The sequence below is a fragment of the Dendrobates tinctorius genome, unplaced genomic scaffold (assembly GCF_039654945.1).
Source record: "Dendrobates tinctorius isolate UK_male_01 unplaced genomic scaffold, ASM3965494v1 ptg000155l, whole genome shotgun sequence".
NCBI classification, from domain to species: Eukaryota; Metazoa; Chordata; class Amphibia; order Anura; family Dendrobatidae; genus Dendrobates; species Dendrobates tinctorius.
In genome coordinates, this window is record NW_027361822.1 from 22,118,647 (window position 1) to 22,133,157 (window position 14,511).

Sequence of the window (14,511 nt, forward strand, 5' to 3'; positions counted from 1 at the left end):
TCTGCTCCGTACACCTCGTACACACACACGGCTCCGCTCCGTACACCTCATACACACACGGCTCCGCTCCGTACACCTCGTACACACACGGCTCCGCTCCGTACACCTCGTACACACACGGCTCCGCTCCGTACACCTCGTACACACACGGCTCCGCTCCGTACACCTCATACACACGCGGCTCCGCTCCGTACACCCCGTACACATACAGCTCTGTTCCGTACACCTCGTACACACGCGGCTCTGCTCTGTACACCTCGTACACACACGGCTCCACTCCGTACACCTCATACACACGGCTCCGCTCCGCACACCTCGTACACACACGGCTCCGCTCCATACACCTCGTACACACGGCTCTGCTCCGTACACCTCGTACACACACACGGCTCCGCTCCGTACACCTCATACACACACGGCTCCGCTCCGTACACCTCGTACACACACGGCTCCGCTCCGTACACCTCGTACACACACGGCTCCGCTCCGTACACCTCGTACACACACGGCTCCGCTCCGTACACCTCATACACACGCGGCTCCGCTCCGTACACCCCGTACACATACAGCTCTGTTCCGTACACCTCGTACACACGCGGCTCTGCTCTGTACACCCCGTACACCTCGTACACACAGGGCTCTGCTACATCCACCCTGTAAACCCCTCCTGACCCCACACAGTAACTTCCCCTCATCCAGCACCATGACAACCAGCACAGCAGAGTCCTGCATACACTGAGGCCCCTGATCATGTGACCCCTGACTCCTCCCCTCCTGTGACCTCATCACAGGTCCTGTGCGCACAGAGCAGCCATATATGTGGAGTGCGGCTCTGCAGGTGGAGGTAGGTGCAGGAGATTCCCCATTACTGGGCACAGGGGGCAGTAACCCCTTCACTGCTGACACTATTTTGCTGCTTTTCTTTTGTCACTTTCTAAGAAATACAGTGTTTGTGTTATTTTCCTCTGATAGATTTATACCGACCAAATATGGAAGAGAACATGGAAACACATTTTGCCCACACAGTACACTGCCTCTTATTGGACCCCACACAGTATACTGTTCCTGCAGTACACTACATGATACCCCCCACCTCACTAATAATTACTCCCTTAGCCCCATTCTTAATGTCTGTACAGTTGATCCGGGGACATATGAGATAATCACCACACGATAGTTGTATAGGATAATAGAGTGTAATAAAGTCGTTGTGGACGGGATTTCCCCATCATTGTGCAGGAGATTGTTTTCCCCATAGTGATGTATGTTTCTTATTGCTAATATTGATATTCATGTTTTTCTTCATACAACATACAATACCCTGTAGTGCGGTGTATTATCCCTGCCTGTCAGTGTGATACTAATGGCCTCATACACATTAGGCCTGTTTCACACTTCCGTTTGTTGAAGTCAGTCAAAATCCGCCAATTTTCCCAAAAAAAACGGATCCGCCAAAAAAGGGGCGGATCCGTTTTCTCTCTCTCCCTCCTCCAGGTTGTTAAAATTCCAACTTAGGCGGATCCGTCAAAAGAACGGCCCGGTGGCACACGGTGTCACAACGGACACGGATCCGTTTTTCGCATTTTTCATGGAGTGCAACTGACGTAAAAAAAATGGAGGTGTGAAACAGGCCTTAGATAGGCCAAACAATCCTGCGGCTCACAGCGATCTCTCCTGACTCGCCCGTACACATGAACGCTCTGGTTGCCCGAACCTTCCTGTGGTCTGTATGAGAGAGCTGCTGGCAGATTCCTGTGGCAGAGGATTATCTTCAGGGAGAATAAAAAGGATCGGCCTCTGTACTTTACCATTACTCATCCGTCACTCACCTGTCATCTGTCAGGAGGCCTCCATATACATTAGGCAGCAGACGATCCTGCTCAGATCAGAGGTGTTACCTGATTTTAGTCTAATGTGTATGGGGCCTAAGACGTGTCCTCTTACACTTTTCCTCTGGCAGGGCCTAATAGACTTTCATATATTTCAGGCCTAGAGGCCGTATTTAGGCCTCCTGGTAGCGTAACAGCCCAGCCATCGTTCACGATCGAGTAGTGACGGGGGACATTGGGCCGAGCGAATGAGCCACGTAACTCTGACAATAAATGAAGAGCCGAAATGATTGTTTCAGACAAGCCCATGCCATGCATGTGACAAACATGAACATTATGGTGCCTAAAAGAGTTAATTTATTTTTAATCTAATTTGTAACCCCTTCACAATTTTTTTTTTTTTTCCTCCCTTTCTTCCCAGAGCCAAAACTCTATTTTTCTGTTAATATAGATGTGTGAGGGCTTTTTTTTTTTACGTGATAAGTTGTACTTTTGAATGACACCATTCATTTTACCAAATAATGTACGTACGGTACTGGAAAATGGGAAAAAAAATTCCAAGTGCTGTGAATTTGTGAAAAAAATGCAATTTTGACATTGTTTTAGGGAATTATTTTTACACTGTACATTTTATGGTAAAATGACCATGCAATATTTTTCTCCTCATCAATGAGATTATGGCGATACCCAACATGTCCAGTTTTTTTTTATTATTTTAGGGGTGAAAAAAAATCACAAGTTTGCAAAAAAAAATGCATTTTTTTGCATTGTGTCGGAATTTTCTGACACCCATAACATTTTTATTTTTTTCCGATGAAGCTGTATGATGGCTTATTTTTTTGCGGGACGAGACAACGCTTTTATTGGTACCGATTTGGGATAGATGTGAGTTTTTGATCGTGTCTTTCAGCCTTTTTTGTGGAAATGTGGCAACCTAAAAATGAAATTTTAGGTAATTTTTTTTTTTCATATTTTTAAAAACATTATTACTTTTCACTTTCATTGTTATTGTTAACCCTAGTAGGTGACTTGAAGCTGCAGTTGTCTGATGGCTTGTGCTGTGTACAGCGATGCCAATGCGTCACTGCATATAGCAAAAATCGGTCTCATGTGAAGCCCATCCACAAGCAGGGTTCCAAAGGAGCTCCATACTGACAGACACGGGGGTCATCAGCTGGCCTCCGACTCATGGTGACCCACGATCACAGGCACGCCGATGGGTGGAGAGAATTACGCACATGGATGCCGATGCGTGTTAAATGATGCTGTCAGAGTTTTGCAGTAACATTTAACAGGATAACAATCGTGGGTGGAACACTGCTAGATTTGTGATTGGTAGTGACAGGTCCTGGCTGTAACACACAGCCATCACCTGCTGGATATGATGCGGGCTCGCCGCGTGAGCCAGCTCCATACACCTGTTACCAAGTTGCGCCGTACATTTATGGCAGATGTCATAATAAATATTAGCACCATGGGTCTTTTTCCATGGTTTTTACAAAAATTGTTAATGCCAGTTTTATTTTGTAACATTTTAACACATTGCTTTTGTCTGGTAATTTTCTTGTAATATCGGGAAGCCTGCGGGGAAAAAGCCAGGAAAAAAAATGCCAAAACACTGTCCATGTAGAATTTATACCAGTTATTATTATTATACCAGTGTGAGAATCAGACATGACATCTGACACGATAGAAGACGGGAAACATTCATACCGGCGACTGATGGTGATGGAGTCAGTGACGGACTCTGGCCAGATATGTTTCTAGAGCCGTAGTAGGAGATAAAGATGTCGTCCTCATCATGAAGTAGTTATTTCTCATGTCACGTGTAATGAATATCTCCTGTAGTATTGCTAATGCCGATTCCAGTGTCAGTAAAAGTGATGAGAATTAGCGTTATGGAAGATGAGTCTATGCGGAACGTATTCAGCTGCCGACTCCGAGGAAGTAACTGCTTGTTGTGTGTGGCTTCAAATACAGGGTGGGCCATTTATATGGATACACCTGAATAAAATGGGAATGGTTGGTGATATCAACTTCCTGTTTGTGGCACAATAGTGTATGGGAGGAAGGAAACTTTTCAAGATGGTTGGTGACCATGGTGGCCTTTTTGAAGTCAGCCATTTTAGATCCAACTTTATTTTTTCCAATGGGAAGAGGGTCGTGTGACCCATCAAACTTATTGAGAATTTCACAAGAAAAACAATGGTGTGCTTGGTTTTAACGGAACTTTATTCTTTCATGAGTTATTTACAAGTTTATGACCACCTATAAAATGTGTTCAAAGTGCTGCCCATTGTGTTGGATTGTTAATGCAACCCTCTTCTCCAACTCTTGACACACTGATAGTCTTTTTAAGATCTTCCTTTTGGATAAGGGCTTCTTCAATCACTAATTTTCTAATACTTCCTCTTTCCAGAGAAACACCGAGTTTGCGGCCATTGCTCCATTAACAGCTGTAAAAGCTGGTCGTGCAAATAATAATGATGGTACACTGTCCTTCACAACAAGCTCGATGAGCTAAACACATCTGCTGTCATTGTTACAGTAATTTTGTCACTTACAAAATATCTTGTAACTGATGTGAGACACATATTCTTCCTCTTTGCCTGGTGGGAAGTGCTGGGCTCTGGTTTCTTGGTGCTGCTGTGATCTTTTCCAATCACAGCTTTGTAAACTTCTAGGTGGCAGCTTTGTAAATGTCTTTTTAGATTGTAATCTCTTGAAGGAGCATTTTTATCACTGCATTAGTTTGCACTTATTTTGGCATCACAGCATTTGTTTTCATCTGGGTCACTTATACACTGACACACAAAATATTTTTTATCTTGAGTGACTGTGAAATGCTCAAATACAGCTGACTTCATAAGATGCTCCTTAGACATTTTTTAATTATGTAAATTTGCTCTCAAAATTTTTTCCTGTAAAAAATAAGTTATATTGTAATTCTTACAAGAATAGAATCATGCACTGTATAATTTAGGATAGAAATAAAACAATCGTTGCATAAATCAATAGGCTAGAAGTAGAGTTGAGCGAGTTTGGTCGGATCGGGTTTCGTGAAACCCGACTGAAACAAAATTTGAGTCGGATGAAACTGGTCTGACTAGGGCAAAAAAAAGTCGGAGTTTCGTCCGAAACCCGACCCCAATGCAAGTCAATGGGGAATAAAAGTCTGCATTGAGTGGATGACATTCAGACGAAACTCCGACTTTTTTTTGCCCTAGTCAGACCAGTTTCATCCGACTCAAATTTTGTTTAAGTCGGGTTTCACAAAACCCAATCCGACCAAAGTCACTCAACTCTAGTTAGAAGATAAGTATAAATTTTGTAAAATATGTTGTTAGATAGCTTTACTCTGAACTTTCAATGTCAGGCTTGTCTCCGGGTACAGCTCACTAAATGCTTCACATCATATTTCTCCACAGTCTATGAAGAGGGGAGGAGGGAGTATGTTTGTGCTGAATTCTAGAACACACACCCACACACAAAAATATATATGTCCTCATCGATCCTGTTACTGTATTCCCGATTTTAAGATGTTAGAAAACAGTTTTTCCCCTTATATTCTATGTATAGTGTATATATGGTATGTCATCAGAGCAGCTAATTTCTCCAAACATGAGCTAAAACATCAAGCGTACAGAGACAACATATGCTGGACTATTGATTTATGCACAGTTTATTGAAAGTTTAGATATGCTTTACGACATACTTACCTTAATCCTGCTTTCCTGTTCACTCCAGAAGTATTGAGCTGAATGTAGGCATTCCTTCCCTGTGTGTTTGTTATTTTTCCCCTTATCCATAGAGGAGAAGCTTCACTACTTATCATGAACATGAACAGAAACTGCAGCACAGCTTCATCTCAGCTAAAAGTCTAGACTTTAGATCAGGAACAGGACATTTCATAACTTTCCCAAGTTCTTATGAAAAAAATATTCCCCAAAATCTGCATTGAACTACTGTACCCAATTTATTATATATTTTAGGAGTCGCTTGATTTTATACCGACTCCACCAAAATGGGCTCAGACTCTGACTCTACAGCCATTTATTTGTGAAAAAAATGGAAATTTGGCAGATTTTGAATATTTCACAATTTTCAAACATTTAATCTTTATGCTCTTAAATCAGCGAGACATATAGCACAAAATAGGTAATAAATAACTTCCCACATGTCTACTTTACATCAGCACAATTTTGGAACCATATTTTTTTTCTTAGGAAGTTATAAGGGTTAAAAATTTGACCATCGATTTCATTTTTTTTTTCAACAAATTTTACAAAACCATTTTTTTAGGGACCACCTCACATTTAAAGTGACTTTGAAGGCCTTTATAACAGAAAATACCCAAAAGTGACACCATTATAAAAACTGCCCCCCCCGAAGGTGCTCAAAACCACATTCAAGAAGTTTATTAACCCTTCCTGTGCTTCACAGGAGCTGAAGCAATGTGGAAGGGAAAAATGAACATTTAACTTTTTTTCACAACAATTTTACTTTCGCTCCAAATTTGTAATTTTCACAACGGTAACAAGAGATAATGGACTCTAAAATTTGTTGTGCAATTTCCCCTGAGTATGTCGATACCCCATATGTGGGGGAAATCCACTCTTTGGACGCATGGTAGGGATCAGAAGAGAAGGAGCACTGTTTGACTTTTTGAACGCAAAAACGTCTGGAATCGAGAGCGTACGCAATATTGCGTTTGGAGAGCCCCTGATGTGTCTAAACAGTGGAACCCCACACAAGTGACCCCATTTTGGAAACTAGACCCCTTAGGGAACTTATCTAAATGTTTCATGATCAACTTGAATCCCCAAGTGATTCACAGAAGTTTATAACGTAGAGCTGTGAAAATAAACAAAAAATTACATTTTACCCACAAAAATGTACCCTTTAGCCCCAATTTTTTTTATTTTCACAAGGGTTTCAAGAGACCAAAAAATTTGTTGTGCAATTTCTCCTGCGAAAGGCGATACCCATATGTGGAGGAAAGCCACTGTTTGGGCTCACGGCAGGGCTCGGAAGGAGAGAAGTTTTGGAACGCAGACTTTGATGGAATGGTCTGCAGGCGTCATGTTGCGTTTGGAGAGCCACTGTTGTGCCTAAACAGTGAAAGGCCCCCTCAAGTAACCCCATTTTGGAAACTACACCCCATTAGGTAGTTATATTGAAAATTTTATTTTTTTCATGAAAATGTTGTTTTAGCCCAAAATTTGTAATTTTCACAATGGATAATGAAAGAAAACGGACCCCATAAGTTGTTGCACAATTTGTCCCACACTGCTTTCCTCGTTTTGTCCCAAACGCAGCCATACCCCATATTTGGTTAAAAACTTCTGCTTGGGCACATGGCAGGACTAGGAAACGAAAGAGCTCCATTTTCCTGGGATAGATTGCAAATGCTATGTCACATTTGAAGAGCCCCTGACATGTGAAAACAGCAAAAATCTCCCACAAGTGACCCCATTTTGGAAACTAGACACCTCAATGAATTCATCTAGGAATTTAGTGAGTATTTTGAACCTCTAGGTGCCTCACAGAATTTTATGACATTGAGACTTGGAAATATGAGATTTTAGTGGTAAAAATGTAATTTTTGTATTTCTTGCAAATTTGTCACTTCCACAAGGGTTTATAGGTGAAACTAGACCCCACAATTTCTTGCGCAATTTTTTCCAAATACTGTGCTGCCCCATATGTTTTCAGAAATTACTGTTAGGCCACACGTCATGACTGAGAAGGAAGGAGCGCTATTTGGCTTCTGGAGCACAGATTTTGCTAGAATAGTTTGCGGGTGACATTTGCAGATCCCTGAAAGTGTCAGAACAGCAGAAAACACCCAAAAGTGACCCCATTGTAGAAACTACACCTCTCAATTAATTCATCTACAGCTGGAATGACCATTTTGTAAATCCACGCTTTATTCTGGAGAATTGCAAATCTACCCATACATTGTGCCCAAAACAGTGTAACGCCACATTGTGCCCAACTTATGCTTCTGGAAATACGTACCCGTAAATTAAGTGACTTCCCTCCATTACAATAATGCCAAACATGTGGCCTCTTACTGTGCTTTAGGCACAGTGGGACTCAGGAGGAGGGCATTTGGATTTGGGAGCGCAGATTTCACTGGATTCTATTTGTGGGGGAGGGAGCCATGTTACTTTTCTAGAGTTTGTTGTACCAGTAACTCCATAACCCACTATAGTTCCAGTGATAGATGATGGACCTGAGTGGGGGCTGGTTTTGTTTGGGATAAATTAGGGTTTTTATTGATAACATTTTGGAATACATAATATTATTTGATCTTCTTGTGTTCTACACTGAGCACTTGGGGGTTTCCATGTAGATCCCACAAAAATGCGATTTAGATTAAACCCCCGAGGGAACCACCATAAGGCAGATGGAGACACTTTGTACTCTGGCGTTTGCTCCAGAGGTCTCAATCCTTTTAGGCATGCACAGATCTGTGGTCGCCCACTCTTGGGCACTAAAAAGACACCTAAAATGATGGGACACGGCTGGAACATGGACCGGTCCAAAGTGACTCCATCTGCCTCACAAGCTGGTGGTTCCATCAGGGTTTTGTCTGAATCGCGGTTTTGGGGAATTTACGCTCAGCAGAGAGTGCAGGATAAATGTGAGCCGAGCCTTACGCCGATTTTGTGGAGGTAGAATCAACAAATAGCAATACAAGGATAGTTCTTATTTTTAATTTTGTGCTGTTCAACATGCAGTATAAGTGATGAGGCAGATTTATTCTTTGGGTTAGTGCAATTACAGCGATACCAGATTTATATAGTTTTTTTTTTTTTATTTTGCTGCTATCACACAATAAAAATGCTTCTTTATAAAATGTGTTTTTTTTGTGGCCATAGTCTGAGAGCTGTAACTTCTTTGTTTTTTGTCGAACAGATCTGTATGAAGGTTTTTTTATGCGGGACGAGTTGCAAATTTTTTGGGTACCAGTTTGGGGTACATAATATTTTTTGATAGCTTTTTAGGTAAAATTTTCAGACACAATAAAAAACATCCATTTAGTTTTTGCGTTTTTTTTTTTTTTTTTTTTTTTACAGAGTTTGCTAAGCGTGCCAGTTTTAAAGAGTGGGTTGTTACGGACACGGTGATACCAATTATGTGTATGTGTTTTTGTTTATTATTGGTTTTTATCGGAAAGGCTGTGTTTTGAGTGGCAAAACGGATTTTAGTGATTTTGTTCGCATTTGTGTGTTGTTATTTTACTCGTTCCATTTTATTTTACTTTTTTCACTTTTTTTTCACTGTGAGACATGTATAATTTTTGCTTTGATCGCTGGTCTCATACACTGCTGTACTCAAGTACAGCAGTACATAAAAGCAGTCAGTGTCTCAGCTTATTGCTGGATCTCACAGGCCACTGTACCCTGGGGTCATCACATGACCTCAGGATACCATGGTAACCATTGGAACCCGCGATTCTCATCGTGAGGTTACAATGGTTACTACAGGGGTCTTGACGCTCTTATAAAAACGGAAATACCGCTGTCGCAAAAAATTTTAATAGTTAGTAAAACCATATGTCGTAAATACCTTAGATATGATCTCTACCATCCCTCCTGTTGAGACATGGCTTATACCATGGCTCAATACTGTGGCATATCTTAGGAGGTTAATGGGCAGTTTATACATATAGGCCATCTTTGAAGATATTCCCTTTTGTTACCCATTTAGTTTCTTTTTTTCAACTTTTAATGCCAATAGCATGTCATCCACATATAAAGAGCATCTGGCTACCTTCTGGTAACTCACATTGAGCTAGGTTAGCTGACATTACCTGGGAAACAATAGTAGGTAGTTCACAGTACCCTTGTGGGATTCTGGTGAATGTTTAACTTTTCTCCTTATATGTCAATGCAAACCAAAACTGGCTATCTGGATGTATCAGGATACTGAAGAAGACATTACTGAGATCTATCACTGTGAAGACCTTATTTTCTGGCCTCCAGTCATTCAGCAGAGTATGGGGGTCTTGCCCTGTGGGGGCTCTTGGAATCACAGCCTCATTTACAGTTGGGGGCGCCCTCCCTACTGGAAACAAGGTTGTGTTACAAGGTGAGCTGGACAGGGTATAATAATAAACCCCTTTTATCAATCCCACATCTGCAGGTCATGTGGACCACAAAGATTCTGGGTATGTGGTCAATTCTTCCTCTAATTCTAGGAGAGGATCAGCATTTCTCACTCGTTCCCCCGCCTCGCTGCAGGTGGACACTGGGTTTAGAAAAGGTGTTCCACTTTAGTACTTGTGAATATGCCTGCAGTCTGGCATTGTAAAATGAGCCATCACTCAAATCCTCCCATCGTTACTTTCCTTACACTCTTCAACAAAATCACCAAGGAATTTCCATGATCTACCTTTACATCTGGAGAGGGAAACATGTGGCTCGGTGCCTCTAAAAAGCAAAAACAACAATTTAATTTGTTCTGACAGTTTACAACTGATATCACAGTTCCCTTTATAATTCCAGTATATGGTGTGCAAAGAACAATCTAGAGCATGAATATTCTCATATTTTACATCAGGACCCCTAAAATACCTGTAGTACATGGAGCAGTTTAGTTCTTCAGGTGTGTGAACATCTACATTTGTGTACATTTATCTATTGCTTCCTTGATGAAGGACTCAGTAACTGAGGATGGTCCTGCAGCTGTTAGATCTAGACTATAATAATATCTGGATTCCCCATACCCTTTCGGCACCATTGTCTCAGCCATGGATTTTACCTATAGTCCTGCAGCAGTAGGCAGTATTCCCAGGCTCAGGGCTTGCATCATATCCCTCCCACACAATTGATAATATAATATGTGTAACTGCACTTTTCCCTGTGCCGGAGTCCCGTATCTCCATAGACGTAGACAATGGTTCTCTGTGTCTTACCACTTGCTCCTTTTACCACTATGCAGGCAGCAGACAGTCCAATAGTAGGTATCTCTTCTGGATGTACTAAGGTTCTAGTGGCTCCTGAATCAACAAGAAAAGTGACCTCATGGCTTCCCACGAGGAGGGCTACTTCTGGAAGTGCAGTTTTATAAATTTATTTCTACTTTAGCCAAATTAAATTTTTCCTCTCATTACACTTTTCCATTTCTTTTACCAAATTTTCACATTTTATCAAAGTAAGTTTACCATCAAATGCAACCCTGTCATGCCATCTGTCATGGTACTTCACACATATGCTTAACCCCTTACTGACCACTGACAGGATACTCAACGGTCAGTATCCCCTGCTTTGAGGTGGGTTTCGGCGGTGAGTCCACCTCAAAGCCGCGACATGTCAGCTGTTATAAACAGCGCCTATTAACTAGTTAAATCCCGCTGTCAAACGCTGACAGAGGGCATTTAACTAGTACTTCCGGCGTGCGGCCGGAAATGAGCTCATTGCCGACCCCGTCATGTGAATGGGGGGTCAGTGACACATTGCCATGACAGCCAGAGGTCTCATAGAGACCTCTATGGTTGTTGCTGGCAGATTGCTATGAGCACCACCCTGTGGTCGGTGCTTATAGCAATGCTGTATTTCTGCTACATACAGGCGATCTGAGCATCGCCTATATATAGCAGAGCCGATCAAGGATGGGATGCTTCTAGCCTCCAAGGGGGCTATTGAAGCATGCCAAAAGTAAAAAAAAAGTGTTTAAAAATTAAAGAAAATAAAAAAACGTAAAAGTTTAAATCACCCACCTTTCGCCCCAATCAAAATAAAATAATAAAGATCAAACCTACACATATTTGGTATCACCGTGTTCAGAATCGCCCAATCTATATTGTGTATAACTCTTTTGTATCAATAAAAATCACTTATTTCAGTTGTCACTTTAATTGGTGCAGTGTGCGCTTTTTTTGCAGTGGTGCTTTTTCTTTTCCTTTTTCTATTGTCATCATTCCACTGCAGCGGCACCTGGCCATATCACTGATGTTGCTATTATGCACAGCTGAGTGCGCCCACAGTTGTATCTTGTATTTTGAATCGCCCAATCTATCAATAAAAAAAGATTAACCTGATTGCTAAATGGCATAGCGAGATTTTTTGTCACCGCGACAGTGCATTAAAATGCAATAACGGGCGATCAAAAGAACGTATCGGCACAAAAGTGGCATCATTAAAAACATCAGCCCAGCACGCAAAAAATAAGCCCTCACCCTACCCAAGATCACGAAAAATGGAGATGCTATGGGTCTCGGAAAATGGCGATTTTTTTTCTTTTTTTTTTAAGCAAATTTGGAATTTTTATTCACCACTTAGATAAAAGAGAACCTAGACATCTTTGGTGTCTTTTTTTTTTTTTTTGCAATTTCACCGCACTTGGCATTTTTTTTCCCGTTTTCAAGTACACTGCATGGTAAAATCAATGGTGTAGTTTAAAATTACAACTCGTCCCGCAAAAAATAAGCCCTCACATGGCCATATTGACGGAAAAATAAAAACGTTATGGCTCTGGGAAGAAGGGGAGCGAAAAATGAAAACGCAAAACCGAAAAAAGCTCCAGTCATTAAGGGGTTAATATCCCCTTCAATTTGTCCCTTCTTTTCTTAACACCACAACCACATTCCACTTGTGCCTCAAACATTTCTCATGTTCACAGCTTAGCTCACCACCTCAAGACTGTTTGCTCAGCTTGGGTGGTGCCTTCTCCTGGTTGTTCAAGATTAAAGAGACACCTGAATGGCCTATTTTCAGGGATTTACAATTTTTACCCTCTATTTACGCTTCAACAAATCCCATTGATTTTGAGATTGTTTTTTCGTGGCACATTATAATTTATGATAATGGTAAATTTAGGTTGATATGTTGTGTGTTTATTTATAAAAATATCAGAAACTTGACAAAAATGTAAAAAAATTGCAATTTTCAAACTTTGAATGGTTATCCCTTTAATCCAGATAGTCATACCACACAAAAACGTTAATACATGACATTTCCCAACATGCCTGCTTTACGTCAGCACCATTTTTAAAACGCTAATTTATTTTGTTAGCCTTTTAGATTTTAAAATGTAGCAGTAATTTATAATTTTTTCAAGGAAATTTACAAAATGTATTTTTTGAGGGACATGGCTATCCAGGTTTGAAGTGACTTTGGGGATGCTAATATTGGAAAACACCAAACGTGATACCATTTTAAAAACAGCACCCCCTGACATATTGAAAACTTCTGTCAGATAGTTTATTAACCCTTCAGGTGTCTTTCAGGAATTAATGCAAAGTGGTATAGCAGGAATGCAAAAGTGTTTGTTTACCACCTTAATGTCGCTAACTTCTGAGCTGATTCGCTATAGCCGGGAGACTCTAAGGCCGCTCGCTATATGGCCATGAACAGCTTTGGCAAACATCAGCACCACACAATCATGATCTCAGTGTGTCAATTAGTTTAAAGCGGAAGCCCCCACATTCTATTAACCATTTATTTGATGTAGTCACTTTTAATAGCAGGAACTAAGGGGTTAAAAAGATATGGTCGTTGCCAACACTGATCGTTTGTGATGCAGCAAGTTGTCAGCTATAGTGGACAGATGACAACTGTTGGATTGTCACCTGTATGGGGATGATATTCTCTTATATCTCAGGTCAGTAAAAAGACGTATTGGCGGTCATTAAGAGGTTAAAAGACAGACAAAACAGCACATTTACCAGAAAACAACATTCAACAAAGTACAGAAGACAAAACAGAATACCGGCAATACCGGGAGGAATAGGCCTAAGCAACAGCACATGTGAAAAAGATTTGGGTATACTAATAGATCACAGACTGAATATGAGTCAACAGTGTGATGCAGCAGCAAAAAGGCAAATGCAATTCTAGGATGTATTAACAGAAGCATACAGTCTAGATCACGTGAAGTCATTATTTCCCTCTACTCCTCTTTGGTCAGACCTCATCTGGAATATTGTGTCCAGTTTTGGGCACCACATTTTAAAAAAGACATCAACAAACTGGAGCAAGTTCAAAAAAGAGCAACCAGAATGGTGACCGGTCTGCAAGCCCTGTCTTATGAGGAAAGGTTGCAGGATTTGGGATTGTTTAGTTTGCAAAACAGAAGACTGAGAGGAGACTTAATAGCTGTCTACAAATACAGTGGGGAAAAAAAGTATTTAGTCAGTCAGCAATAGTGCAAGTTCCACCACTTAAAAAGATGAGAGGCGTCTGTAATTTACATCATAGGTAGACCTCAACTATGGGAGACAAACTGAGAAAAAAAAATCCAGAAAATCACATTGTCTGTTTTTTTTTCATTTTATTTGCATATTATGGTGGAAAATAAGTATTTGGTCAGAAACAAGCAATCAAGATTTCTGGCTCTCACAGACCTGTAACTTCTTCTTTAAGAGTCTCCTCTTTCCTCCACTCATTACCTGTAGTAATGGCACCTGTTTAAACTTATCAGTATAAAAAGACACCTGTGCACACCCTCAAACAGTCTGACTCCAAACTCCACTATGGTGAAGACCAAAGAGCTGTCAAAGGACACCAGAAACAAAATTGTAGCCCTGCACCAGGCTGGGAAGACTGAATCTGCAATAGCCAACCAGCTTGGAGTGAAGAAATCAACTGTGGGAGCAATAATTAGAAAATGGAAGACATACAAGACCACTGATAATCTCCCTCGATCTGGTGCTCCACGCAAAATCCCACCC

The 14,511-nt window shown here is 41.0% G+C and overlaps 1 protein-coding gene across 1 annotated transcript in view; it reads left to right on the forward strand.

The window, feature by feature from the left end:
- The first annotated feature begins 782 nt into the window (after positions 1-782).
- Positions 783-14,511, forward strand: part of LOC141051045 (uncharacterized) — a 59,082-nt gene continuing 45,353 nt past the window's right edge. The window contains exon 1 of the mRNA XM_073547858.1: positions 783-844. Coding sequence (XP_073403959.1) covers positions 818-844 — 27 coding nt within the window. The 5' untranslated portion in view covers positions 783-817. The remainder of the gene's footprint in view (positions 845-14,511) is intronic.